The sequence below is a fragment of the Diaporthe amygdali genome (assembly GCF_026229845.1).
Source record: "Diaporthe amygdali strain CAA958 chromosome Unknown NODE_11_length_1138210_cov_64_948100, whole genome shotgun sequence".
Lineage (NCBI taxonomy): Eukaryota > Fungi > Ascomycota > Sordariomycetes > Diaporthales > Diaporthaceae > Diaporthe > Diaporthe amygdali.
The window spans coordinates 812,201-835,904 of NW_026517031.1; the positions used below are offsets into that span (position 1 = coordinate 812,201).

The 23,704-nt window shown below is 55.3% G+C and overlaps 10 protein-coding genes across 10 annotated transcripts; 7 read left to right on the forward strand and 3 right to left on the reverse strand.

The window, feature by feature from the left end:
- Positions 1-818: 818 nt before the first annotated feature.
- On the forward strand, positions 819-1,908 carry J7T55_014529 (uncharacterized protein; the record flags this gene model as incomplete). Its single annotated transcript, XM_053142534.1, has 4 exons — positions 819-957; positions 1,038-1,269; positions 1,348-1,617; positions 1,674-1,908. The coding sequence occupies 4 exons, from the start codon at positions 819-821 to the stop codon at positions 1,906-1,908; spliced, it is 876 nt and encodes a 291-aa protein (XP_052994716.1).
- Positions 1,909-2,359: 451 nt separating this feature from the next.
- Positions 2,360-3,116, forward strand: J7T55_014530 (mitochondrial ribosomal protein subunit L23; the record flags this gene model as incomplete). Its single annotated transcript, XM_053142535.1, has 2 exons — positions 2,360-2,442; positions 2,573-3,116. 2 exons carry the CDS (start codon positions 2,360-2,362, stop codon positions 3,114-3,116), a joined length of 627 nt encoding a protein of 208 aa, XP_052994717.1.
- Positions 3,117-3,242: 126 nt separating this feature from the next.
- J7T55_014531 (uncharacterized protein) lies at positions 3,243-4,268 on the reverse strand (the record flags this gene model as incomplete). Its single annotated transcript, XM_053142536.1, has 1 exon — positions 3,243-4,268. One exon carries the CDS (start codon positions 4,266-4,268, stop codon positions 3,243-3,245), a length of 1,026 nt encoding a protein of 341 aa, XP_052994718.1.
- A 648-nt stretch (positions 4,269-4,916) lies between these two features.
- On the forward strand, positions 4,917-6,160 carry J7T55_014532 (Mitochondrial carrier protein LEU5; the record flags this gene model as incomplete). The annotated part of the gene is made up of 2 exons (XM_053142538.1): positions 4,917-5,129; positions 5,201-6,160. 2 exons carry the CDS (start codon positions 4,917-4,919, stop codon positions 6,158-6,160), a joined length of 1,173 nt encoding a protein of 390 aa, XP_052994719.1.
- Positions 6,161-6,990: 830 nt separating this feature from the next.
- Positions 6,991-8,584, forward strand: J7T55_014533 (uncharacterized protein; the record flags this gene model as incomplete). Its single annotated transcript, XM_053142539.1, has 4 exons — positions 6,991-7,599; positions 7,670-8,065; positions 8,122-8,442; positions 8,507-8,584. 4 exons carry the CDS (start codon positions 6,991-6,993, stop codon positions 8,582-8,584), a joined length of 1,404 nt encoding a protein of 467 aa, XP_052994720.1.
- Positions 8,585-9,297: 713 nt separating this feature from the next.
- J7T55_014534 (pol ii transcription elongation factor subunit) lies at positions 9,298-10,509 on the forward strand (the record flags this gene model as incomplete). Its single annotated transcript, XM_053142540.1, has 1 exon — positions 9,298-10,509. One exon carries the CDS (start codon positions 9,298-9,300, stop codon positions 10,507-10,509), a length of 1,212 nt encoding a protein of 403 aa, XP_052994721.1.
- A 1,347-nt stretch (positions 10,510-11,856) lies between these two features.
- On the forward strand, positions 11,857-13,230 carry J7T55_014535 (uncharacterized protein; the record flags this gene model as incomplete). Its single annotated transcript, XM_053142541.1, has 1 exon — positions 11,857-13,230. One exon carries the CDS (start codon positions 11,857-11,859, stop codon positions 13,228-13,230), a length of 1,374 nt encoding a protein of 457 aa, XP_052994722.1.
- A 1,459-nt stretch (positions 13,231-14,689) lies between these two features.
- On the forward strand, positions 14,690-15,334 carry J7T55_014536 (carbohydrate esterase family 3 protein; the record flags this gene model as incomplete). The annotated part of the gene is made up of 1 exon (XM_053142542.1): positions 14,690-15,334. The coding sequence occupies one exon, from the start codon at positions 14,690-14,692 to the stop codon at positions 15,332-15,334; it is 645 nt and encodes a 214-aa protein (XP_052994723.1).
- A 708-nt stretch (positions 15,335-16,042) lies between these two features.
- On the reverse strand, positions 16,043-16,709 carry J7T55_014537 (uncharacterized protein; the record flags this gene model as incomplete). The annotated part of the gene is made up of 2 exons (XM_053142543.1): positions 16,043-16,387; positions 16,476-16,709. 2 exons carry the CDS (start codon positions 16,707-16,709, stop codon positions 16,043-16,045), a joined length of 579 nt encoding a protein of 192 aa, XP_052994724.1.
- A 1,486-nt stretch (positions 16,710-18,195) lies between these two features.
- On the reverse strand, positions 18,196-20,716 carry J7T55_014538 (developmental regulator flbA; the record flags this gene model as incomplete). The annotated part of the gene is made up of 3 exons (XM_053142544.1): positions 18,196-18,345; positions 18,405-19,739; positions 19,886-20,716. 3 exons carry the CDS (start codon positions 20,714-20,716, stop codon positions 18,196-18,198), a joined length of 2,316 nt encoding a protein of 771 aa, XP_052994725.1.
- Positions 20,717-23,704: the final 2,988 nt, after the last annotated feature.

Sequence of the window (23,704 nt, forward strand, 5' to 3'; positions counted from 1 at the left end):
GGGTGTTCGGACGGGTGAGTGAGTTGAGAAGTGGATCTAAGCGCGAGGCTCCCCACGAGACTTTGCTCACTCAGGGTCCGTCGAGCTTTGCGGCAATATCCACCCGCGATTATATGTCGGCGAGAGGTGGTTTAAGCGCGCAGAATGGGTTGTGGGCTGCGCAATGACGGTGGCGGATGGGTGGTGCGATAGTCTCGATCTGAGAAGTCAGACGACGTCGGGACAGGCAACCCAGGGAATGGCCGACCGACCCACCCAGCCCACCACAGACGGCAGACGGCAGACTGACTTGACAGACTTTCAGCGCACACGAGCATTGATCTGTGATCCCTGCAAGCCCAGCTTACCCCACAATCTACAGGTCCCACTCCCGCATTTGCAGCTTGAGGCTGCCCCACGGGAGAGTCCAGGTACCCTAGGTAGGGGTCCCGGGAGCATCGTACCACTAAGATGGCCTGCTGCGAGCCCCTCCACCAGTCAGGCCATGCCTCATGCTTGGTCCAGCTGCAGGTTTTGGCCTAGGTTGCAGTCCTTTAAGAGGGAGAGCTGGTCACGTTCAAGGAGGGGTTGAAGGGGAAAACGGACACCTCATCCAGCTCACGCACGATTTCATCTTGTTTCTTCCAGCTATCCCCTCTCCGACCTACTTCTGTCTCCTGCTTGCCCAAGGGACAATCAACAATCAACAATCAACATTCCAATTGACCACATCGAGATCATCACTAGATTGTCTCCTGCTGCTCAATTGACTTGCACTTCTTTGACAACACCAACGTGATCAGTCTCTTCAGCCCATACCAACCCCTAAGTTGCCCAAGATGGCCTCCAAGACGAGTGCAGTGGCCGACAACGAGCCAGTTGATGTGCTCTTCGCCCTGCACGACAAGTTCGACTTCATGGACTTTGCTGGCCCCCTCGAGGTCCTGACCACTGCCCTCCACGATATTAACGACCCTTGTAAGCACCCATCCTGAATCTCCACCGCCCTCATGTGTCTGCTCTCCGGACAGTCCGCTGAACTGCTGCTCCTACTTCAGCCACCAGAGCCTTCGAGGTCACCATCGCTTCAGATGAGCCCAAGGCGCTCTCTGCTGCCGGTGTCATTGTCGGTTCTCAGATCTCCTTCAAGGAGGCTCATGAGCGCATCGAGGACTTCGACATTATTGTCATCCTCGGCGGAAACGCAGAGCCCATCATCAAAGCCAAGGCCGAGCCTCTCGGCCTCATCTCAGCCTACAGCGAGATTCAGAAGAAGAGCCCCGAGCGAGAGTAAGCATATCCTACAAACTTACTGTTTCACCCGAAGAAATACATTAGCTGATCTTTTCCTCCTCTCCCAATCTCCAGGCGCACCCTCTTCTCCGTCTGCACCGGATCTCTCTTGCTCGCGCAGCAGGGGATCCTAGCTGGGCTCTCGGCCACCACCCACCCCGATTACATTGTCACATTCGAAAACATTTGCAGCATCGCTGTCCAGAGAGACCTGGGCGAGCGCACCGATGTTGTGGAGGACACACGATACGTCGTCAACAACCTGCGCTTCGAGCTCGGTGACGAGGACGAGAATCCCTACGTCCGAAGCACTAGACCCGACGGCCGGCGACCCTCCAACGCTCGGTAAGTAACGAATGGCGCCTTTTGTTTCAATTCCGAGAGCTAACACACCCTTGCAGAAAGGGAAGTATGTCCTTTAAGAGCTCCAACTCCCGTCGCGAGTCCATCACCCGTCGCGCCGCAATGCGCCTCGGTGGTCTCCGTGTGATCACGTCTGGGGGAGTCAGCGCTGGCATAGATGCAGCCCTGTATCTTGTCAGCGTTATGGTCTCGGAGGAGTCTGCCAACGAGGTTGCTCGTAAGATCTGCTGGACCTGGACCAAGGGCATCGTCGTTGACGGGCTTGATGTCTAAATGCGAACCCGAGGGGCTTGTCGTCATGGAAGTCGTGGCGATGTTGAAGCAATTAGACAAACTGGAGCCGAACCTTAGGCTCTATAGTAGGGAGCCGGCTCTTTTGGCCGTGCATACTGCTCTGTAGCTAGGATAGGACCAGCTGTGGTGTCTCCTTCGATCAGCACTGAAACCAAAAAAAGTAAAATGTTCATGACAAGAGCCGCCCTGTTCCAAATTGGATTTTGATTGTGGATTGATGATCCTGTATAAGTGACCGGCTACAGCCGCCAGTCCCACTTCTCCCACTTCGGGGCCGACTGCGGCTCCATCGAAAGCCTCCGGGTGGTCCGTGCACCGGCCAAAAAGTCTGGAGAGTTGACCTCTCGGCTTGACATGCGATTTAGCGAGCCCTCCGTCGCAACTTGCGGTTGACCAGTGACCTTTCAACCGTCAGCTCGATCACTCCAGAATGACTACGACAGCAGCTGTGGGGGCAGCGGAAGGCCTCGCGCGGGCAGCGCCCTTCCGTCTCGGCCAAAAAGCAGTCTTCCTGTGAGTAAACCTATCTGCACCTCCAGGCCACTCCCGCGACGCTATCACGACATTCTCTAGATCACACCGGCTATCCCCCCCCCCCGGATCATTCGCGCTCCCAGCTGACTGGATCCCAACACCCTCTTAGACCAAACCATGTCGTGGCATTCGTGCGCCCCAAGGACGGCCAACCGCCGACGACGGCGACGTTCAACGTGCCCCTGACGTTCAACAAGCTCGACCTCCGGGACTATCTGTGGAACGTGTACAACGTGGAGGTGAAATCGGTGCGGTCCTTCGTCAACCAGATGCGGCCGCGGCAGCGGCAGTACGGCAACAGCGGGGGCGGCAAGTGGTACCGGCCGCGCAGCCAGAAGATGATGATCGCGGACCTGGCGCGGCCCTTCGTGTGGCCCGAGGCGCCCGAGGACCTGTCGCCGTGGGACAAGCTCATGTTCGACGCGGTCGAGGGGGAGCACCAGAAGAGCATCGAGGCGCAGTTCGCACGCGCGAGGGGCACGCCCGCGCTCAGGGACCAGCTCGAGGTCGGCGCCGACAGGAGGATGCTGCGGAAGGAGGCCGCCAAGCTGCTGGCTGGGAAGAGGGCCTGGAAGCCGGGCCAGCCGCTGGGGCCGGCGTGGGTCGAGGTCGAGGAGGGCGAGACGGTGCCTGCGGTGGAAGGAGGTGCTTAGCCTTGATGATGTATGTGACAAGGGCGAGAGCGGCGTGTATAAAGTTGTATGATATTGGGGATCACTGTTCGAAAGAAGAACGCATCATACGGTGGCGCATACGGTTGAAGGCAGTATTTTCAAAGGCTACGGTTCTACCCAATGTTCTGGCTGCTGGAATTTGAGGACCTCATCTCCCCAGCCCCACCACCCTGCTGTGAGATTTCTGGCGAATATTTCGAGACCCTGATACCCCAGAGGCAAGATATCCTCAAATAGAGGTCGCAGATTAGGCTTGCGCGAGTGAAGATCAGGCACGGAGACGATCACTCGCCCTTGGCTAGGCAGTTTCGACCTCTTGGTCCCTCGCTTCTTAGCAATCAAGAGCCGCTCCCATGGCTTTCTCCACGCAGACTCGACATCCACCATCGGCTCGCCAGCCGTTGTGACCTTGAGCCATGTCCACTCGCCTACAATTTCCAGGCCCCATTCGGCAAATAGACCTCTTGGTGATGTTAGCAACTCCAACACGCTTGCTTTGTTGGTGATCCAGACAGCGACCAGGCCCTCGGGTGCTAAGTGAGACGTGACGGGGATGAGTGACAAAGTCTCGCGGATGTCGTCGAGATCGTTGGCTGTGTGGTAGCTTTCCTTCTTTCGACGCGCTGAACGATTCGGCCATGGAGGGTCCATGACTATGAGATCGAACAAGGGAGCTTCTTTCATGAAGCGAGATCGTTCCGACGATATGGTCCCTTGGAGGTACACTGACCCTCCAGGGATCACTGCGTCACTGAGGACTTCCTCTGAAGTATCAATTTCCACTGCTTTCCTTTTCTTGTCTCGCCCATCTCCCTCCGGCTCTTTGTCCTGGATAGCATGAATCCGGGGTAAGCACCATGGCCCCGAGTACAACTCGTGCAGCAGTTTCTGAGCATCTTCGACGGCGGCTGCCGCTGTCAGATCCGCCAAGGCAGCTCCCAAACTCGGGTTGAGTTGGGGTTGCTTAGGTTCTGGAGTCTTGAAGGGCTCCTCAGGCGGTTTTGATGAGACAAGCCTCCGTATCCCGGGAGACCTCACAGGACTCAAGAGTTGAGCCTCCTCAATGGACTTGGGTCCGTCGATTAAAATGACTCCCCGATCTTCATCACGGAACAGAATGGAATGCGACATTGCCGCTGTCTTGAGGCTGGCGGTCCCTTCATCTGATTCAACTACGCTCGTGGCCGCTACTTTGCCTCTGGCAGGGAATGGGGTTTCCTGGGTGGCCATTGGACTGGAGTACGACAAGGTCAGTAAGTCGGCATTTGAAAGCCACAGTAAAGTCTATTTTCCGCATTATGAGTATACAGTATATGAGACAGAATAGCGAGGGTCCATTCCTTACATAGCCAAAGTATCGGTGTTCCGGCTGTCTGGGTCGAGGAAGGATGCAGATATCGATTCCGAGTCGGCTATTCTCGGTTAGCGAAAAGCCTAGGCCGCCCGGAAGACCGTCGCCCAGGCGGGCGGCTTTAGAAGGTGGACCGCTGACAAAACGGCCCCTGGCTACAGGCGTTTCCGGACCTTGGGGTAAATGACGTCCCCTGGGCGTGCGAACATAGCCGCGACCTGGACCCGTGCCTTGTTCACGATCCGCCGCATCTTACCTACCTAGGCACGCTACATAAAGAATTCGCCCGCCTCCTCCACCGCCCTGTGTCCCTCGGCTCACCTCGGACCTCAGACTGTTTGCCGAATCTGTCGAAATGATACTGCCTTCGCTCTGACATTTCCTTCTACGAACAACAAATTTCACACGGCGCTGACCGTGGCAGGGGAATGCCATCGGCCCTGAGGGATGATGCCTCAATGTCGGCGATTCCACATCACGAATCACGAAAGGATAGCGACGGGACAGGCCGTCGCCTGCGCAAGGGAAATGTCGCGGTGTGCCCAACAGACGATGAGGCGGTAGTACCGAGGAAGGTCGACAAGCAGAGCCTTGACTATCTATGGCGATCGGGCACGGCGGGTGGTGTTGCAGGATGTGCTGTGAGTATTCACAAGATCTGGCTTCCCTTTGGAAAATTTGCACCAGTACTGACTGACTGTCTCCACGACAGGCAAAAACTGTCGTTGCGCCGCTCGACCGGGTCAAAATTCTCTTCCAGGCAAGGAATCCACAGTTCCTTAAATACTCCGGGTCCTGGGTTGGCACTATCACCGCTATGAAGGTGATATATCACGAGGAAGGCACCGCAGGACTGTTCAGGGGTCACTCGGCCACCTTGTTAAGAGTATTCCCGTACGCTGGAATCAAGTTCCTGGCGTACGAGCAAATACGGTCGGCCATCATTCCAAATAAGGAGCACGAGACTCCCTTTCGGCGGCTTCTGAGCGGCTCTCTCGCCGGAGCAACCTCGGTGTTCTTTACATACCCGTTGGAAGTGATACGGGTCCGATTAGCTTTCGAGACGAAACAGCACAATCGTTCGTCACTTTCTTCCATATGCAGGCAAATCTACCATGAGCATCCTGGCGCTACATCTGCTGCCGGAACACAGGGATCAGCGACTGTCAGAGCAGCGACGGCCGCAGCCTCAACGGTGGAGGCCGTCGCACCACAGATAGGGATCATCAACTTCTACCGTGGTTTCACGCCAACGATCCTTGGAATGCTGCCCTACGCCGGCGTGTCCTTCCTAACTCACGACACAATGGGCGATCTGCTCCGGCACCCCTTGGTTGCGAAGTGGACGACACTGCCGCAGCGCAGGAACGCGCCTGAAGGAAAACCGCCGCTGCTGCAGTCCTGGGCTGAGCTACTGGCGGGTGGTGTGGCTGGGCTGGTGTCGCAGACCTGCTCGTACCCTCTCGAGGTCGTGCGGCGGCGGATGCAGGTTGCGGGGGCCGTGGGCGACGGCCACCGGTTGCGCATTGCCGAAACGGCGGCGCTGATCATGAAGGAACGGGGCGTACGGGGGCTTTTCGTCGGTCTCACGATCGGATACGTAAAGATTGTGCCCATGAGTGCAGTCAGCTTCTTTACATACGAGCGGCTGAAGTCGGTGTTCGGCATTTAGAAAGGGGCTTCTGGGAATATTGCGGCGCTCTGGCGTACTTTGGATGGCGGCACAGCAATGATTTGATACCGGAATGGAGGTGTAGCATCAGGATAGAGAGGATATACATAGTCGTAGGCATGAAATGAGCAAGAGACTGACTGATCCGCTCTGACACCAAAGAATGCCAAAATAAATAAGAATTGTTCTACGCACTCTTGGATCTCTGATCACTTTGGTAGGTCTATCATCTGCTGTCGGAGCACTTAGCATCTGCACCTGCCTGCTGTTGCTCTGAATATTTTCTTTCCTAGCTAAACATTTCAAGACTATAGTTTTGCTCTTCTCGTACGCCGCTCCCCGTCACAATTGATCGTGCCTTCCATCCACAAATATGTCGACATAGCAGAATCTCGAGACAACGGGGGTTCAACACCGGAAATGTTGCTGCGCGATCACTCACGACAAACTGGCGGAACATCATTTACTCGGACCTTAATCCTCAATACCAAACCTTTCTCCTTGCTACCTAGATCACCTACAGTGTCTTGATAGCATCTTTCTCTGCCGTATCCCCTTCCTGAAATATCTCTCAAATCCTCAAATCAGGGGCACAACAACCACAGCACGCGAAAGACGAATGGATGACTTGAGTCTCGTCCTTGTGTGTTAAAAGCTCAACAACATCTGAATAGATTCAGCTGTCTTTCTTGTGGCATCCTGCTACGTACACTAGGCATCGACTCGTGCAGCGCAGTACTCATCGGAGTGATACCATTTGGAGCAATTGACACTCCCGTGGCACGCCTGTTTCCTCGACCAGAGGTCTGTCCCCGTCGACCACACGCTGAATGAGCCGTCATTCTCCTTCGGTATCGCCGCCGGGTTTCTGGAGCGAAGCCGCTAGAGACTATGCACGAAATTCCAGGAACATCGGTGGCCATGACCCCCCACGGCCAGCAAAAGATGGGTTCGAGTGGGTATGGTTTCCGGACGGATACTGGGCAGAGAGGCCGACCGTACGTCGAGATAGCTCGAAACGCCCGGGTACAATTTCGGTGGGCTCAGCAGGCAAGATATTCAAGTGGACATCGAGGATGAACGAGAGAAGCCCATTACAATCTCAAGAGCACGAGCAGAGAGATTCCTCGCCAAAGACAGTCCAACCAACCCCTCCGCTGGGTGTTCCGCAACTCAGTATGCCCGAAAAGAATACTGAATCGTTCAGCCCCCCCAGGGCTCTTCCTCATAGCCCATGGCTCTCGGAGGCTGCCCAGGTGGAGGCTTTGCAGCGCCCTGCTGACCAGCAAATAAATTTTGCCGGCATAATCACTTTAAACAAGCAATCTCCGCTTGCTCGCAGCAAATCGAGCGGTGCAATGAGCACCGCTTCGGCCTTTCAAGCAAGAAGGAAGGCAACGAAGTCAAGGCTTCCCTGGAAGCCTTTTGAACGATCAAAGGTAAGTGACAAGTCCTCCGATTGATCCTCGAGCGACAGCTGGAGCGGATGAGCAAAACTAATACCAGTAGATCGAGGAACCTGCGGAAGTACACGAAGACCTGACCAAGGATCCAAATGTTGACGCGGCACTTAGTTACTTCACCCAAAAGCCAGTCGATCCCTCTCAACCTCTGACACCGCTGGAGGAGAAGGAAGATGATGACCACAACAGTGGACCGCTCAAGAGTCTGCGTAGATGGCTCAGGAAGGCCCCCCAAAATCGCCAACACATGCAGTCGTCTAGTCGTACAAGCCGTACGAGCGCCTCGAGCTCCAACAATCATATGTGGATGGAACAAAACATCCCGGATAGCCTAGCTGGTGGCACAGCTGGCTGTACTAAACACCATGGCAACTATATTGTTCCTGCAAGTGACCTGAGTGAGGAACAAGCGCTGGGTGCCACAATGTCATATCCTACCGGTGTACGTTCTTCGAACCCATCCCATAAGTGAAGATCAATCATACTGAGAACCGCCAGGAAGCCATGTCTGTAGCTCCGCCCGCAACCAAACAATCTGCAGGCGGCAACCCGAGGAGCTTCTTCATAGATGTCAAACACCCTTCGTCCATGAACGACTCAACGCCATCTTCCGCAAGCTCCGCCCGGACAAAAGCACTCTCATATCAAAAAGGAGTCGAAGCTGAGAGGCGGGAACGGTGGGATGAACCAAATGCTTTGGTCAGGAGAGACCCTGTCAAAGAAATCTCCTTCGAATTCGACCTGCCGGAACACCTTCCTTCTAGCCCTATGTGCCCGGCAAACCCAAGGCATAAGCTCAGAGGAAAGGGGGTCTGCGTGGTGAGCTCTACCGAAGAATCACTCGCCGAGAAGCTGGCTCAGGCTAATTATTCTGATTAAGCAGGTTCACGGGAGATCAAAGCAGGCGTCTGTGGGTGATGCGGCTGCTGTTGCGGCAGAAGAAGTGACGGGGAGCCCCTGATAGAGTATTCATGGACCGTGACACCTAGGCAGTTGCTTGAACAACCCCATGCCTCTACCTGACCTGAATACACTCCAACTGGCAACCAAGACCTTGGCCAGCTGTGGTTTTAACAGTGGAAGTTTAGGTTGCGCTCCAGTAAGGTGTCCATGATTATAGATCTTATCATCTCATATCGTTAAAGCACCAGCTTGGGTCAACTGTCGGCTGACTTGCAGAGACCTACCTACTTATTGTCACAGCGTATTCTACATCTTTTCTCTCGTTATATGCTTCTCACATACAATCAAACCCATTCTCTTTCTGAGCTCCACGGACGGGCACAAAGAATTGACTGCAATTGTCAGGTCGAATATGCTTGTGATGGAAGTGAATACCATAGATTGCTGGGTGAGAATACTCGCACACACAATATTCGAAGATGAAGGCTTTCGTCAAGAAACTTTTTATGGTTCTTGAGAGTTGAGATGTTACGGATGACTCCAAGGTTGATATACTTGCAAGCCCTGTAAGTTGACCAACCCCTGTCGCTCGGGTTCAGGGGATGGCCGGTGCGCCCTGGGTTAGCTACAGCCTACCCTCGACATCAGCCTCGCTTTGGAGCTTTACCTCTGTCGTATCAACTAACAATATCCATCTTCAGCTTTGCACCTGTCTCGCGACCCAGTCGAACAAGCTCGAGCGATCGTCCTCGCGACATTTCGCACGCGACCATGGCTGCAGCAGCACAGGACCCCCTTCTACTGTTTCGACAGGCAATCGCATCAGGCCAAACCGTCACCCCCGTTGCTGGCGATTCGACCGACGAGGCGCCTCTGTCACAAGCTACGGCAATCCGATTCGCAGACTCTACAGCTCTCCCGATCGAGTCACCGACGCGATTCCAGCCTGATGAGTCCACTACGATAGATTTGCGCTCCATCTACTTCGCCTGGGTCAACCGAGACCTCGCCATCCCCGACTACAATGCCGCGGCGACCGCGCTGAACGAGGAATTGGCCGCCAAGGGGCTGGGAGCCACCGTCCACAAGCTCGCCTTCGTCGAGCGCGTCGACCTCATCACATGGCTCGAGGGTGGTGGCGAGAGCGAATACATCAAGAAGCTGCCAGGCGACGCAGCGCCCGCAGCGGCCGAGGCGCTTAAGAGCTCGTCTCAGCCCACCGCGTCCGCGCGCGCGGGCAAGGGTTCGCTGGACCCGAGGCTGCAGCAGATCTACGCTGGGGAACGCAAGATGGGGGACCGCAACACCGTTCTGAGGGGCGTGAAGCCCATCGACTTCTCGGGCGTCCGCAAGCACACGATGCTGTTCACGGCGAGGAAAGCGGGCCAGCCAGCGCCCGTGGCCGCCGCGGGCACGGCGCTCTCGATCAACCAGAAGCCGGCCAAGCGGCCGGACCCTATTATCCTGCTGTCACCATCGGCTTCTTCGCTCTTGCGTATCTCCAACGTGCGCTCTTTCCTCGAGACGGGGCGGTACGAGCTGCCGGAGAGCGGATCGACGGCGACGATGCTCAACATCATGCGCGTGATGCGCGAGATCGACCCCAACCGCGCGATGCGCTTCATCCTGGTCGAGGGCCCCGAGAACTTCAAGCCCGAGTACTGGAACCGCGTGGTCGCCGTCTTCACGACGGGTCAGCCGTGGCAGTTTAAGAACTACAAGTGGAGCAACCCCAACGAGCTGTTCAAGCACGTCCTGGGCGTCCACGTCGGCTGGCGCGGCGACCAGACCCCGGATAACATCCGGAACTGGGGCCACCGTGTCCAGTGCTTCACCGTCGACAAGTGGAGGGACCCCGGCCTGCCTGGTGCAGAGGCTAGTCGGTTCCGTGACAGAGAAGTGGTCGAGAGCATCTGGAAGCAGATCGAGATCAACATGAGGTCCAAGGGCTGGAGGCGAGACGCGGCTCCCGCGTCTATTTGATTGTGTTTCCCAATTTGGCGGCGAGGCATGTGTTGTCGGGAGTCGACAAATCGACAAAAAACAAGATGTCACTGGGCAACGTTCAGAAGAAGAACACCGACCACATTGGTGTTGGGCTCAGAGTTCACAAGTTGACTCGGATTCAAGACAATCAAGATTGTCGGGCTCGAACTGAATGATCAGTCCACACCGCACACGAGGCTGGCTAATGGCCATACTCAAGGAGGCAGGCCACGAGAGGCGAGCCCGTCAAAGTGACAGACAGAATGGAGACAGGGAAAAGCGGGCATGAAACGGCGTTCCAGGGGATTGCGAAAATCGGCATTCTGGTGGTATCGGTCAGGAGGTTTCTCCATAGAAGAAATGATACCATTCACATGAACTAATAGCCCTGTTTGGGCCTGCCGGTCACAGTCCAGGGACCTATATTACTTGTTGGACAGCAATTCTCGCCCCAATCGGCTGGTTGGCCTTGTTTTGACACGGCCTAGGAGATGTGGAAATAAGATTGCCGTGGACAATATAAGAGTGTTCAGGCAATCAGAAAGACCGGCCAGCCAGGCCACTTATCGCGGAAGCGCACCCTCCCGAGAAGGGTAGCGTCTAAGATCATCAGAAAAAAGGCACGTCTGCTGCGGCTGACACTAAATGAGGTGGTCACTCATTCGCCCTGCTGCCGAGCCCATCCGCCCGCGTGCAGGAAGGCCGCCTTAGTACATCCCATTAGCACTATTTTCGGCCTGCACAGCCTACCCCTTCTAAGTATCGTGGCGCGGCACCTGGCTTCTCCAATATCCGGGAGCGAGTTCAGGATCGGCGCGGGAGTTTGCCTCATGGCACCCAAAAGGTAGGTTATTGGTGCCATCGGTCTAAAAAAGCAACAAGCTTTGGGTGATCTCACACTTCGCTCTGCAAGCTTGACTTTCGGTTTGGAACGTCTGCCATCCGGGACTCTTTTTTGTCACTTCTCAAGCTGTCTCGACGTGTCTCGACGTCGAACTTACACCCTTTTCGTCTGTCTCAGTAACTTCTTGATCATCTGTGGTCAGTGCCACTCATATTCATACAGTCACTTCTGTTCCCGTGCTGTCTTCCTACGCTACAGCGTTCTACAAGCAAACTATCATTTGACGCTGTTGGTGCCCTGCAGACAAGAACCTGTCCAGTCAGGGGAGACTTGCGCCACTGACCTAACGGTACCGTCATCCTGTTGGTTCTCGAGTACGCCGGGGCACTTCCCATCACCCGGAGAACCAAGCATCATTTTCTGTGGCTGTCTTTTTTTGCTCGAACGTCATTCTCAGCAGACTCCGACGGCGCCTGAAAACAGACAGACACACAGCGACCATGTCTAAGAGAACAGTATTCACGACAATCAGTCCGCTGCCTACGGGCATACCGCGCGAGATTGTCGTCAACTTCCTGCACAACCACCTGGAGATGATCGACTTGAATCCCCTGGTGAAGGAGAGACATCCCATCAAGCCGCCTGCAGACGCCCCTGCGGATGAGATCAAGTGCATCTGGTATTCGCTAACGGACCGCATCACATATCTGCCCGGGGGCCTGGCAAGCGGAGACATCTCATACACATGCGCATTCCACGATCTTCCAAACGGGATCCAAACGCATTGTCGCGCACCACTGAATGTCGACATCCGGGATAAATGGACACTGTGCGGGACGTTGCCCGGTGAGCCTGCCGGGCCCGTGGAGCTGGGCATCGGCGCGCCGGCCACGGGCTTGTACATCCGGGAAGATGTCGATCTCCGATGCAACATTCTCATGACCGGCTTTGTCAAAAAGAACCTGAAGAAATCCCACGCTACGCTGGTGGACCATCTTGTCGAGAAGGCTCGACAAGTCATGTCGGGGGACAAGGATAGCATCTACACTGGCAAGTCGCCCTCGAGCGCCGCGGAAGAGAAACCGGTCTTGTTCCCAACCTCGCAGGCAACACAAAATCAACCGCCTCGTTACGACGTCCGGGAAAACACTTCAGAAACGAGAAGAAGCCCGCCACCGCAACTCGGGAGCCCGTTTGTGTCTGGATATCAACCAGGTCGTCCACCCTCTATGCGATATCCCAGCTCAAACGAGGGCGACAAGGGTCGCAATGCAACACTCATTGCACATCACAGACCGCACTCACAATTCACAAACCCTCCCAGCCGGCTCGAGCAACACTATCCAGCAGCAGCCCGGCACCCACCGACACTCGCACACCTTTCCACGCGGCCCCACCCACCGCAGCACTACTCCCTTCCCCCGCCAGCGCACCACGACCACACACTATACCCACAGCCCCTCCGCGTGCGCAACCTCTCCGTCGGCTCCGCCCAGGTGACGCAGCCCATACCAGGCACCGCCCGCCCGGCGGCCTGCCACCGCAGCTCGGGCTCCACCTCCTCCTCCTCCGCAGCGACCACCAGCCGGCCCTCCGCCTCGGAGCCAAGGACCAGCAGCGACCACCCGGAGTACCCGTCCCTGAACCCGTACTCGGACGCGGGCAGCAGCGGCGCCAGCTCCTCCCCGGACGAGCCGCGGCCGCCGCGGACGCCGCCGTACTTCGCCGAGCTGGCCGGGTCGGGCCCCGATCTGGGCAAAAAGGCCGGCGCCGACGGCGCGTGGAGCCCTGAGCACCCCGTGGTGCTGAGGCCCGGGGGCCGCGCTGGAATGGGCGCGCGCCTGGATTCTCCTTTTGTCGCGGAGCTGGAATGAGGATCTGCTCTTTTGTTTTGTTGCGTCTTTAATCTTGGGGTGTCAGGTTGCCAGCGGCGTTGCGTGCCAGAGAAGATCGGCGGGCGGGAGGCATGTGAAATCACGAGGCCGCCACGCTGGCACGCTGGGGCGCGTAAACATGGTTTTTTGGGGCTTGTCTCGGGCTTATACCACGTTGCTCCGGTAACTGGGCATGCTTTGGTATGCAGGGCCGTTTTTCTGCCGTCATATTGATGCCGCATGTGGCAATTTCTTGGGCAGGAGTTGAGGATCGGAGTTGAGAGGGTGAGAGGATACCAAAACATCTATGATATTTGAATATGATATTTGATTGCGATGATCGGAGGGATTTTTCTCTGTCATCAACCTCGGTAATTGTGGGAGCAAAGTTTTGACAAACGAGTAAACGAGCCTGAGCTCTTGCCTTTTTCTCCGTGCTTCCCGTCACGTCGGACCTTGCGGAAGCGGCACAGCTTGCATGTCTCTCTTGGCTTAGCATTTACCTACCAAGAAGGGGGGGCTGAGACACACAATGCGACGAAGATATGAATTATGCAAGCATTATTAGACCGTAGGAAAATAGACATAATTTTCACAACTAATGAACAAGTGAGGCTCTCAGAAAGCCTTGATTCTTCAAACTCGTCAGAACACATATTAACCGCTTCTAGCAAAATTCCCATTCAGATAACAGTAGGCAGATTTTGTAGCGGTAGCTTAGACAGTCCTCACATTTATACATCACTCTATTTCTAGTGTCCTTTAGGATGCCATTTCAAGAAGAAACAATCATAATGCAACGGTAGCATCGAATAGTTTAAAGAACTTGATTTCAGAGCATGTTAGTGTGAGACAATCGATGCTCAAATATTGTTGTATCTGTTAAAAATTGTGCTCGAAGTCTTGATTCCGAGTCTGCTAAATATTCGCTGAAAGCATCATGTGCGGCGAACACTTTTTGAGGTGTCTTACCAACAAAACTCATGATATATCTTTTGCTGAAGTGCTTTCTGTTCAGATGATAGTTGTAAGTACTTTTTTTTGGGGGGGGGGGGGCGAATTCGAAGCTTGAATAGAGCAACCGTAGGGCTTAAGAATTATTGCTAATTGGAATTGAGCAATTATAACCAAGCAATTGCTACCTTCATTCAAGAGTCATCTGTATAGACAAGTGAAGAGGTGGACGACTTTGTGCTTGGAAACCCAATTAGTCGTCTTCATGGCCGTGCCCGAGATCGGCCGGTGTGACGTGTAGCAAAGGCGCAAGAGTCAGAAATCTGCACACTTGACCACGATGTGAGATTTCCAAACAACTCAATATTGCCAACGATGGTGCTGCGACACCTTCACATCTTTGTTGTGCCTGTGATCTCGCGTTCTGCACCCATATAGGAGCCCGTTGCACACGCTCCGGCTAGACCGCGCTAGTCTCGTTCCCAATGACCAAGTACAACACAACATGATCAGATCACTGCGTCTCATGCCCCTCGGCGGCTCGGTCACTTTCGGGTCAGGGTCGTCCAATGCGAATGGGTACCGAGAAGGGCTCCGCCGATTGCTGGTCGACGATGGCTATTCTGTCGAAATGGTCGGGTCGCGGAGGGCGGGCACCATGACGAACAACCACACCGAGGGCTGGCGGGGATTCAGGATCGACCAGATCCACGACAAAGCTCGGAGGAGCATCCCGCTGCTGCTGCCGAATGTTGTCGCGATCAATGCAGGGTCGAATGACTGTCTTCAGGGAGTCGACATCGAGTTCATCGGGGGACGCATGGACAGCCTGCTCAAGTTGGTCTGGGACGCATCGCCGGGCTCTACCATTGTCCTGTCGACGCTGCTGGCAAATGTGGACAAGCTGACTGAAGCCAACGTGTTGCGAGCGAACGCGCAGTATCGTGAGTTGGCGAGGCGAAAGGCAGGCGAGGGTAGGAGGATCGTGCTTGTCGATATGCACACTGCGGCTGGCCCAAGCCTTGACGACCTCATGGATGGGACACACCCCAACGACCTAGGCTATCATAAAATGGCGTTGTTGTGGCGCAAGGGAATTCAGGAATGTGCATCGAAAGGCTTGCTACAAGAACCAATTCCGAAATCATAAACACTCGAGAACTTCGAGTCTGTATACTATGCAGTGAAACGGGTACTCCCTATTCTCATCCTGGGCTTCGAAATGCTTTGTGTGATTTCACTCTGAGCCGCTTGTCACACAGCCTGATACTTCGCAAATGACACTTCATTTCCCCCTCATCCCAAAGTTCTGCGGGTGTCAATACCAGCAACGTGGAGGTTGGGAGAGATCACAGATTTTGCACAATGTAAAAGCAAAAAGACGCATTTGGTAGATGATGCAGTGTCATTGATCTAATGTCCTCTGCGCCAGGGTTAAGTCTGTTTGTAGAACCAAAAAGAGTAAAGCACAATGCAGAAAACTAGTTGTGTGTTCATGCCCTCGTTCGTTGCCAATGTTTCACCCCGAATCCCTAGTAGGCCCCTCGTATTGGGTTTTTTCTTTCTCTCTTCTCAAAAGCGTATTAACGTCGACTCATTAGTAGACCTGGAAAACGTAAGAAGCAAGGCAAAAGATGCCTCCTCGAAACACCCTCACTCCGTTCTTCCCCTGCCCTGCACATAGATGGATAAATGTTGAATTAAAAATGAAAAATCAACCCCTTGAAGGAAGCGATTTACAGAAATGTCCCAAGACCCAAAAAAGATGATGATGCCTTTGTGAAAAACACCAAACATGCCGAGCTTCCTTTCCCCCAACCTCTGCTGCAAGGGTATCTCTCTAGTACTCCATGCCCGCTTACAGCGCAACGACACCCGCAAGTGCACCCGCCAGCACGAGCGCCGAGGCCCTGAGGCCTGAGGCGCCGGCCGTGACGTAGGTGGGCTTGGCTGGGGCCACGTAGGTACCGGTGACGGGGTTGGCGTTGGGCGCAGCAGCCGGGGGAGCAGCAGCCGGAGGAGCAGCCGCTGGGGGAGCCGCAGCTGGGGGAGCCGCAGCAGGAGGAGCAACAGGAGACTGGTTGTTGACAGGAGGAGCAGCTGGGGGAGCCGCTGGGGGAGCCGCTGGGGGAGCAGCAGGAGGGGCCGGGACGGCGCCCTTGGTCTGGGCCGGGGGCTGGCCGGTGGTGACCTTGGGGACGGTCTGGGTTGGGTGTGTTAGCGAGGTGTGGTTGTTGGGTTCACAATACACTGTCTGTATATGTATGAATTATACATAAAATGTGACTTACGGTGGTGATTGTGCAGGGGCAGTTGGTGATGGTGACGGGCCCTGCGCTCTTGGCCGTGTAGCACACGTCCTTGTACGTGATGACGGTGGGCTGAGGGCAGTAGGTCACGAACGAGTTCACCACGATGGTGGTGACGAAAGTGCCGTTACCGAGAGGAGGAGGCGGTGGGATGCCTGTGACCTGGGCGGCGGCCATGGAGGCCGCGAGGAAGGTGAGGAGGTTTTGCATCTGCATCTTGTCTGCTTGTGTGTTGTTTACTATATGTCGGTTTGCGGAAAAGAGAGATGAAGTCGACTGTTGCAAGTTCGGGGCCTGAGGTTTCTCGAAATAAGTGGCAATATATAACGAATGTGAAGAACGGCAAGTCGAATGAGTGACTAAGGTCGAGACCAAATAATTGCGATGCAGAGGAAGGCTACATCAACAAAGTCTCAAGAGACGAAGCAGTCTTATATGGGCGTGGACGACTAGTCCGGCCACAGGAACTGCTATGTCACAAGAATCTGCAATTAAACCCATCGAGAGTAGTTGTCTAATGACACATTACTGGTGCGACAACAAACAAGCCGTGTTGTTGGTCTCGAGAAATGCGTCGGTGGCGCCGCATTCCAGTCAGTCGGACCGGCTGCTCCAATGCACGCGACACCTCAACACAAACTTCTCACATTCCATCACCATCGCTCATCATCTCAAAAGGCACCGATTCATGTGTGGGCAAGGCCAAAGCGGCGATCCTTTTCGTAGTTTGTTAATGGTCATCTAAGAAGCGGTCGATCTCATCGACTGGTATCGTATAATGGTCCGTCGTTATGTACACTCTTGTGCCGAAATAGCTCGGGGCCATATCACATAGTAAGCCCCTCGTATACGGTCGGTCCCCCAGACACCGAGCTGTTCGACGTGCTTTCATCGTACCGGCCCATGCCTCTTGCATCATAGATTCCGTCCCATAGAGAATTAGAGCCCTTGACCACTCCAGACCAGGGGCTCGCAAAAATCCTTTCCCCTCCCCCCATTCCACCAATAAAAGAAAAATGCAGTGATGAGACAGCGAGTCCGTCATCCAAAATGCGCCCCATCAAACGCTCATCTTGGGTGCCTCTGGACGGAAGAACCCGTCATGTCGACCGAGCACTCGTCCCCTTTCTTCATATGGACTGCCCCGTGGGCAACGTCTATGCCGAGAACTTGCCCAACGCCTTGGTTTCCGAATCACGTAAAAGCAAAATGAAAAGCTGACCCAACGCTTCCTTGAACGTGCGGCGGGCCAGTGAGTAGAGGTACATCCGCCTTGTGCGACGCGTTAGGCAATAAAAGCAGAGACCACCTAGACGGATATGACCTAGGGGTGCGTTCGCTGTTACCGAGACTGCCCCAATCGTGGAGCAATCAAAGTCGATAATCCCGTCGTCGAGAGTCCACACCAGAACGGGAGGCATATGAAAAATGTGCAATTCTGGTTCCCAGACACCTTTGACCTGTAGCCCATAGCCAATCATTTCAATAATGGCGGGTCATTCCGTGTTGTCAGGTTTGGCGAGCCAGAAGCAAGTTGAGGGCCGGATAGTCGCGGCTATGCCTTGGACAAGCTGAAGTTTTTTGGAAATTGCGGCTAGGCATGGATGGCATGGATGAGACGTCGCTGCGTGTGCCGCGTGGCCGGGTTGGGAAGAGTCGGGCGAATTTCGGAGAGAAAGGAGTGCTCGGAATATGCCGTTTCTCACTTGCGGTTCGATCGACTTTGGCTTCGCTCGAGCAATCGGCCGGGCGCTCCTGCATCTTTGCCAACGGGATGCGTTATGGTATCAAAGTCGTAGTTCTTCAAGACCTGCTCGTATTTTGGGCTCCGCAAGAACTTCGGTACCGAGTCCTGCATGCACGTCAGAATTAGTTTCGCATGGCACTTGCGGGAAGAAGCATTTGACTTACACTAGCCATGAGCTTAAAGACAGCGTTCTGCGCGTCCTCAAAGAGCGCTGTCACCTCGTGCAAAGTATCAATCATGGCAACGTCTTGACCCACTGCCTTAGTCATGCGGGTGGCAAGGTTGCTGCGCAGTTGATGGTCGATGTTGAGCTCGCAAGGCGAGCCGGGGGCGAGGAACGCGTTGTAGATGCCGTATGCCTGAGCCATGATCTCCTTAATACCATCCATAGAAGTCGACGTCGGGTTCTTCTGGGCTTGTCGGATAGCCTGCTTGCAGCTACGCACGAACTCGTCCACATCGATGTAGAACGACAGATTCTCCTCACAATGCGTCTCGCGAAGGTTTTCACGGAAGAGCAGTCGAAGCGCGGGATCGCCCAGGATCTTGTCCAGTCTCTGGGTGTTAGAGTCGCGGGCGACACCAGGCCTAATCCCGGAGGATACCTCGCCCTCTGAACTCCTCCCTCGGGTCAATGCGCCATTGACCAGGTCGTGGGCTCTTGGCGTGAGTGTGTAGATGGCATGCTTTGTGGGCTGGAACAGATGGCTGCCAGGGTATTGCGACATGTACGCCCGATCTTGCTGGATAGCCTCCATAAGCTCGTACTCAACAAACAGGCCGGCAACCTCAATTGTCTCCCGTCGGTCAACAGTGGTGGAACAGTCCATAAGCCAGTCTGTGGCCGCCTTGCCAGTAAAAGTGTTCTTAAAAGTCTTGCCTCCCACTTTACGCTCGGCGGCCATTTTGACGCCTGTCAGACCATCTTTGTAATCGCTGAGGGAATCCGAGTCGGCAGAGTTCACGTTGCTCTTGATGTTGAAGCCTCCGATACCGACAAACCTCCTGAAAAGGACCTCGATGGTGCCACGGTCCGTAGTCAGCTTGTCCGTCTGACCTTCTCTTTCCAAGATGACGAGTTGAGGTAATGAGTTGCCAATCAGCTCTGCCACCTGCTTCTGCTGGATACCGTTCCTCGAACAGAAGCGATCCAAGATAGAGATACCCTTTGGTGTCAATTGCCAGACCGAGCCCTTCATGGTGTATACCTGCTGGTACTTCCCGTCGGCGGACTCGATAAAACGTGCCTCCAAGAATCGCTGGCATATCGACCGGGCCATGTCTTTCGCCATGGAGAATGTGGTTGTCGTCGTTGTCGTTACGATTCGGGAAGGATCTTTGGGATCGGGCATGCGATTGGATTGGGAGAATTTGAGAGAACCCAGATTGTTGATGGCATCTTCTGACAGGAACGTGTGCTCGACCTTGGTCAAGCGAACGCGATGGGCTGAAAGCGGAAGCAGACTGACGATCAGTGTTGCAAAGAGATCCTTGAAGTCCTGCAGGCTACTGTCAGTCGCCGAATGCGCAATTCGGGGCCTGCCGCTGCCCCGCGCGGTACAGCAGCAGTGCCGTCACCGTATGACTGGCCTATTTCGGGCACAGCTGCCGACGGACGAAAACGAATCAGATTGAAGGTACTCACTTTGGTAAACGGCCTGTCGTCATCCGTCATGCGCAATAGCCTCGACGATGTTTGATGCATCTTGTTGTCGATTCTCGGCAAGAGAATTGGCGGAGGGTGAGAGGGATCGGTCTCAGAATAGGGTCGTGAGTAGGGAGGATCCTGAGCCGGAGAAGTCTGGCTGCTTGGAAACTTTGACCCTAGCTGAGGGCTCAGCAGGTTCGAGGACGAGGCCGACGACAGAGTCGAGGCGGGGCGGTATCTCGAAGTCCTGTCGGGCGAAGGCTCGGCGCTGAGGTGGTGGGCAGCAGAGTCGCCGGTAATTGAAAGCCGACTCAGGGATCGCTGGTGCCGAACCGTCTGGTCAGAGATGGTGGCAATGGCACTCTGAGTGCGGTCAATGGCAGAGGCAGCGAATGCGAAAAAACCGGCAGGTTTTTGAAGCCTCGGGTCCCCTCTGGCGGAATTGACAGGCGATTGCTGTGGTCGAGGTCGCGTGAGCACGGAGTCTGCGACAGACTCGAGCGGCGAGGATGCAAGGGGAGAGATGGCAACGTTGGCGGGAGTGCTGATGCTTGGGCTGGCGCTGGTGCTGCTGGTGGTGCTGTTAGGACTGACGATGACAGGACGAGGGCGACGCGGATTGTCTTGGCTGCTGGGAGAAGACGACGACAGGTGCGGTGCTGCTGGAGGTGGGCAGGTGAGGGAGCTCAAGCCGGAAGAGGATGTGGTGGAAGCAGAATGGTGAGGAGGAGCAGAGATGAAGTTGGAGGAATTATTGTTTGTGTGGGACAATGGATCGTGAAGATAGACTGGGCTTGGGCGGGCAGGAGATGATACGCCGGCAGCCATCTAACAAAGGCAGAAAGGAAGTTAGTAAGAGCGGGTTGGGCCTGGGTCTTGTCTTGTCTTGTCTTGGTCCCGGCGTGGATGGAGCTGGGACTGCTGGGTACTGGTAAGAGGACAGGACTGGGCTTGGACGGGGCTGGAGACTGGAGACTGGGCTGGACAGTACAGTACGGACGGACTCAGGTGGTAAGGATGATGAGAATAAGGCAGGGCAGGGTCAGGGCAGCGAGGATGGATGGATGCCACAGATTGGGGGGTCATTCGGCGGTGCCAGGCTGGGCCGTGAGCATCAACCGCTTTTCTCTGCCTCTCCCTTCTGCCGCTGGTTTCTTCTGCTGGTGCGTGCTCGACGAGGGTGAATGGGTTGAGTGACGAGACGGGTGGGAAAAAGAGGACCGTCGAGTCGACCCAGAGAGACTCACTTGCAAGCTCCATTGGAAAGGTGGGAACCGGCCAAGGAATGGGCCAGGCGAGAGGCGAGAGAGTGGGAGAGGCAGACAGACTGAGAGAACGTACCTATACTACCGCACGGCACTGCACTGTGCTGAGCTGTGCAATGAGGCAGATTGTGTGGGCTGCTGTGGCTACGATCCCAGGCAGATAAAAAAAGAAGAAAAAATCGAACCAGGAGACAACAGGCATGTGCAGCCAGAAGCCAGACTGGGGGAGTGCGACGAGAGAATGTGGAATGGAGGACTGGACGGACGGTGAAGAACTGGGTGGTGATGACCTGGGAAAAACGGGCGTGGAATGATGAGACCGGGCCAGGGGGAGGCCAGGGCAGATGGAGCAAAGCAGAAGCAACAAGACGAGGGGAGGCGAGAGGGGGGTGTGTGTGAGAAGGCGGAAAGCAGGTGGTTTACGCACCCAATGTCTCTTCCTCTCAGGTCCTCCTCAATTGCAATTAAACTGAAAGCGTCCGGCGGATGGAGATGGGCGGATGGCGGATTGCGTGGTCGGACTGGGAGGACTGGACTGGACTGGACTCTGGACTCTGGACTCTGGCTGAATCCGAAGTGTGTACGGTAGCAGTGAGTGAGAGTAGTAATTGAAGATTGGAGCGACAATGGGCAGAAAAATGACAAGTGACGAGTGACGAGTGACGAGGCGACCACGCGGGAACAGGCAGAGAGAAAGTCTCACACACAGGCACACAGCACCATGCCCATGCTCATGCAAAGCAGCCAGAAGCAAGAAGCCAGCAGCCAGTGCAGCCAGCCAGCAGAAGCAGCATGCGATCAGAGAAAGGGTGGGTGTGGGCTACTACTGCACAGTACTACTGCCACTGCTGCTTCTGGGTAGGGTACCACGTACTGTGCGTACAGTGTGAGGAGAAAATTGGCAGGACAGGACAGGACAGGGGAGACTCCCGGGAGCCATGTGCTAGAGCTGTGGAGGATGGGCAGGCGTGATGGAGGAGGGGGGGTCGCTGATGGTGTGTGGGCGAGAAAAAAAAATAAAACGCGAGGTGCCGGTCCCACTCAGTGCCACTCCAAAGGAGGAAAAAAGGAGGACCAGGACATGGGGCGTCATTGCATCAGGCAGTTCAGGGTGCCGCATCGCATGGCACATGGGGCCATTCGGCGGGGTATCTGGTACTGTACGGTATACACAGTGTCGCACACACCGTCTGTACTCGCACCAGGGCGCTGCCGCGCCGTCACTGCTGCTGCGACATAAAAAAAAAAAAGGCACGTTGTAGGGAAGGTGGGACGGGGGGGCGCCCAAGGTACCTTTGGGCGCTCAGTGAGAGTGAGATTTAGGACAGGCTCGGGGGGGCCCCCAAGAAGAGGGGGGGTCTCTCCCGACTTGCCACGCACCTAAACCCGTTCGAGATCCAGCAAAACCACCCGCTCCTCAGCATCCCCCGGCTAGGCTCCTACAGAAGGTAGAAGATCGGCCCTCGGCACAGCTCTTTTTGCAAAGACTTGCAGGACGTCAACCAGATAGATCCAGGAAAAAGGCAGGCTGCGCATCAGGAATCCTGCGTGCTCAGTACAGACGAACCGGCGATGAAACAGATCCCAATGAACACTATTGCGGGCATTGCCTTGGTCGCTTGCATGATTGATTGACTGATTGACTGCTTGATGAAGAATCAAGCTCCTGGACAAAGAGCACCGTGTGTTGGTTCGTACGCATTGGGCCAGCACAGGCCGGGATACGCCAGTACGGGGCCAGGAAAGGAAGACCATCTCCAGCGCCGTGTCCAAACGTCTTTCGGAGCGCCGCAGCGGGAGCGGAGTAACATGATCCCCCCAAGCTCACGAGCTGTGGTACTTTGGTCGTCCATGGATGAATCTCCCTCGGGTCCCGATCAAGGAGAGAACCTGAGACATCCAGCACAGCAAAGACGCCTCGCCGCAAACAAAACAGAAACATGGCCTCTTCCAAATCGTTATTTTTATCGGCGTCCAAAATAAACCCGTCTCAACTCCGTCAGTCCATTGGACGGCAAGTGTGTTCAGCTAGCCCCCGGCCGAGGGGGCGACGACCTGTCAACCGGCCTGTTGGCCCCCCGAAATTTCCCTGTGTATTCCCGTCGACAGCCGCAAAACCAACATCTTTTTGCTGACAGTGGCCACCCACCACCCCCCTGGTTCTGAGACCACGTGGGATTGCTTGTTGGGCGGGCTGAAACAAAAAGGGAACAAGAGCCAACTGGTCGAGATGTCTCTAGCCTCACGAGCGTCTGTGCAAGTACATCATAGGACGGGAGATTCATTGGAGCACGCATGCTCCCGAAACGTCTTTCACCTGCTTGCCACATGGAGCCCACGATCAGGCTTACTCTGCCGATCAGTGCGGACCAGACCAGAGCAGAGCAGATCAGCGCCCTCGCGATGCCACCGTCAGCTGCATGTTACGGTCCTTGGTAAGCAAAGCAAGATATGTATCTTCCTGGTCCGCGGGTCCGTCTCCCGTTGGACAACACGGGGTTTGGGGGCCGGGGAGGCGAAAAGCATGCACGAACGAGGACGAGCAGTCGGT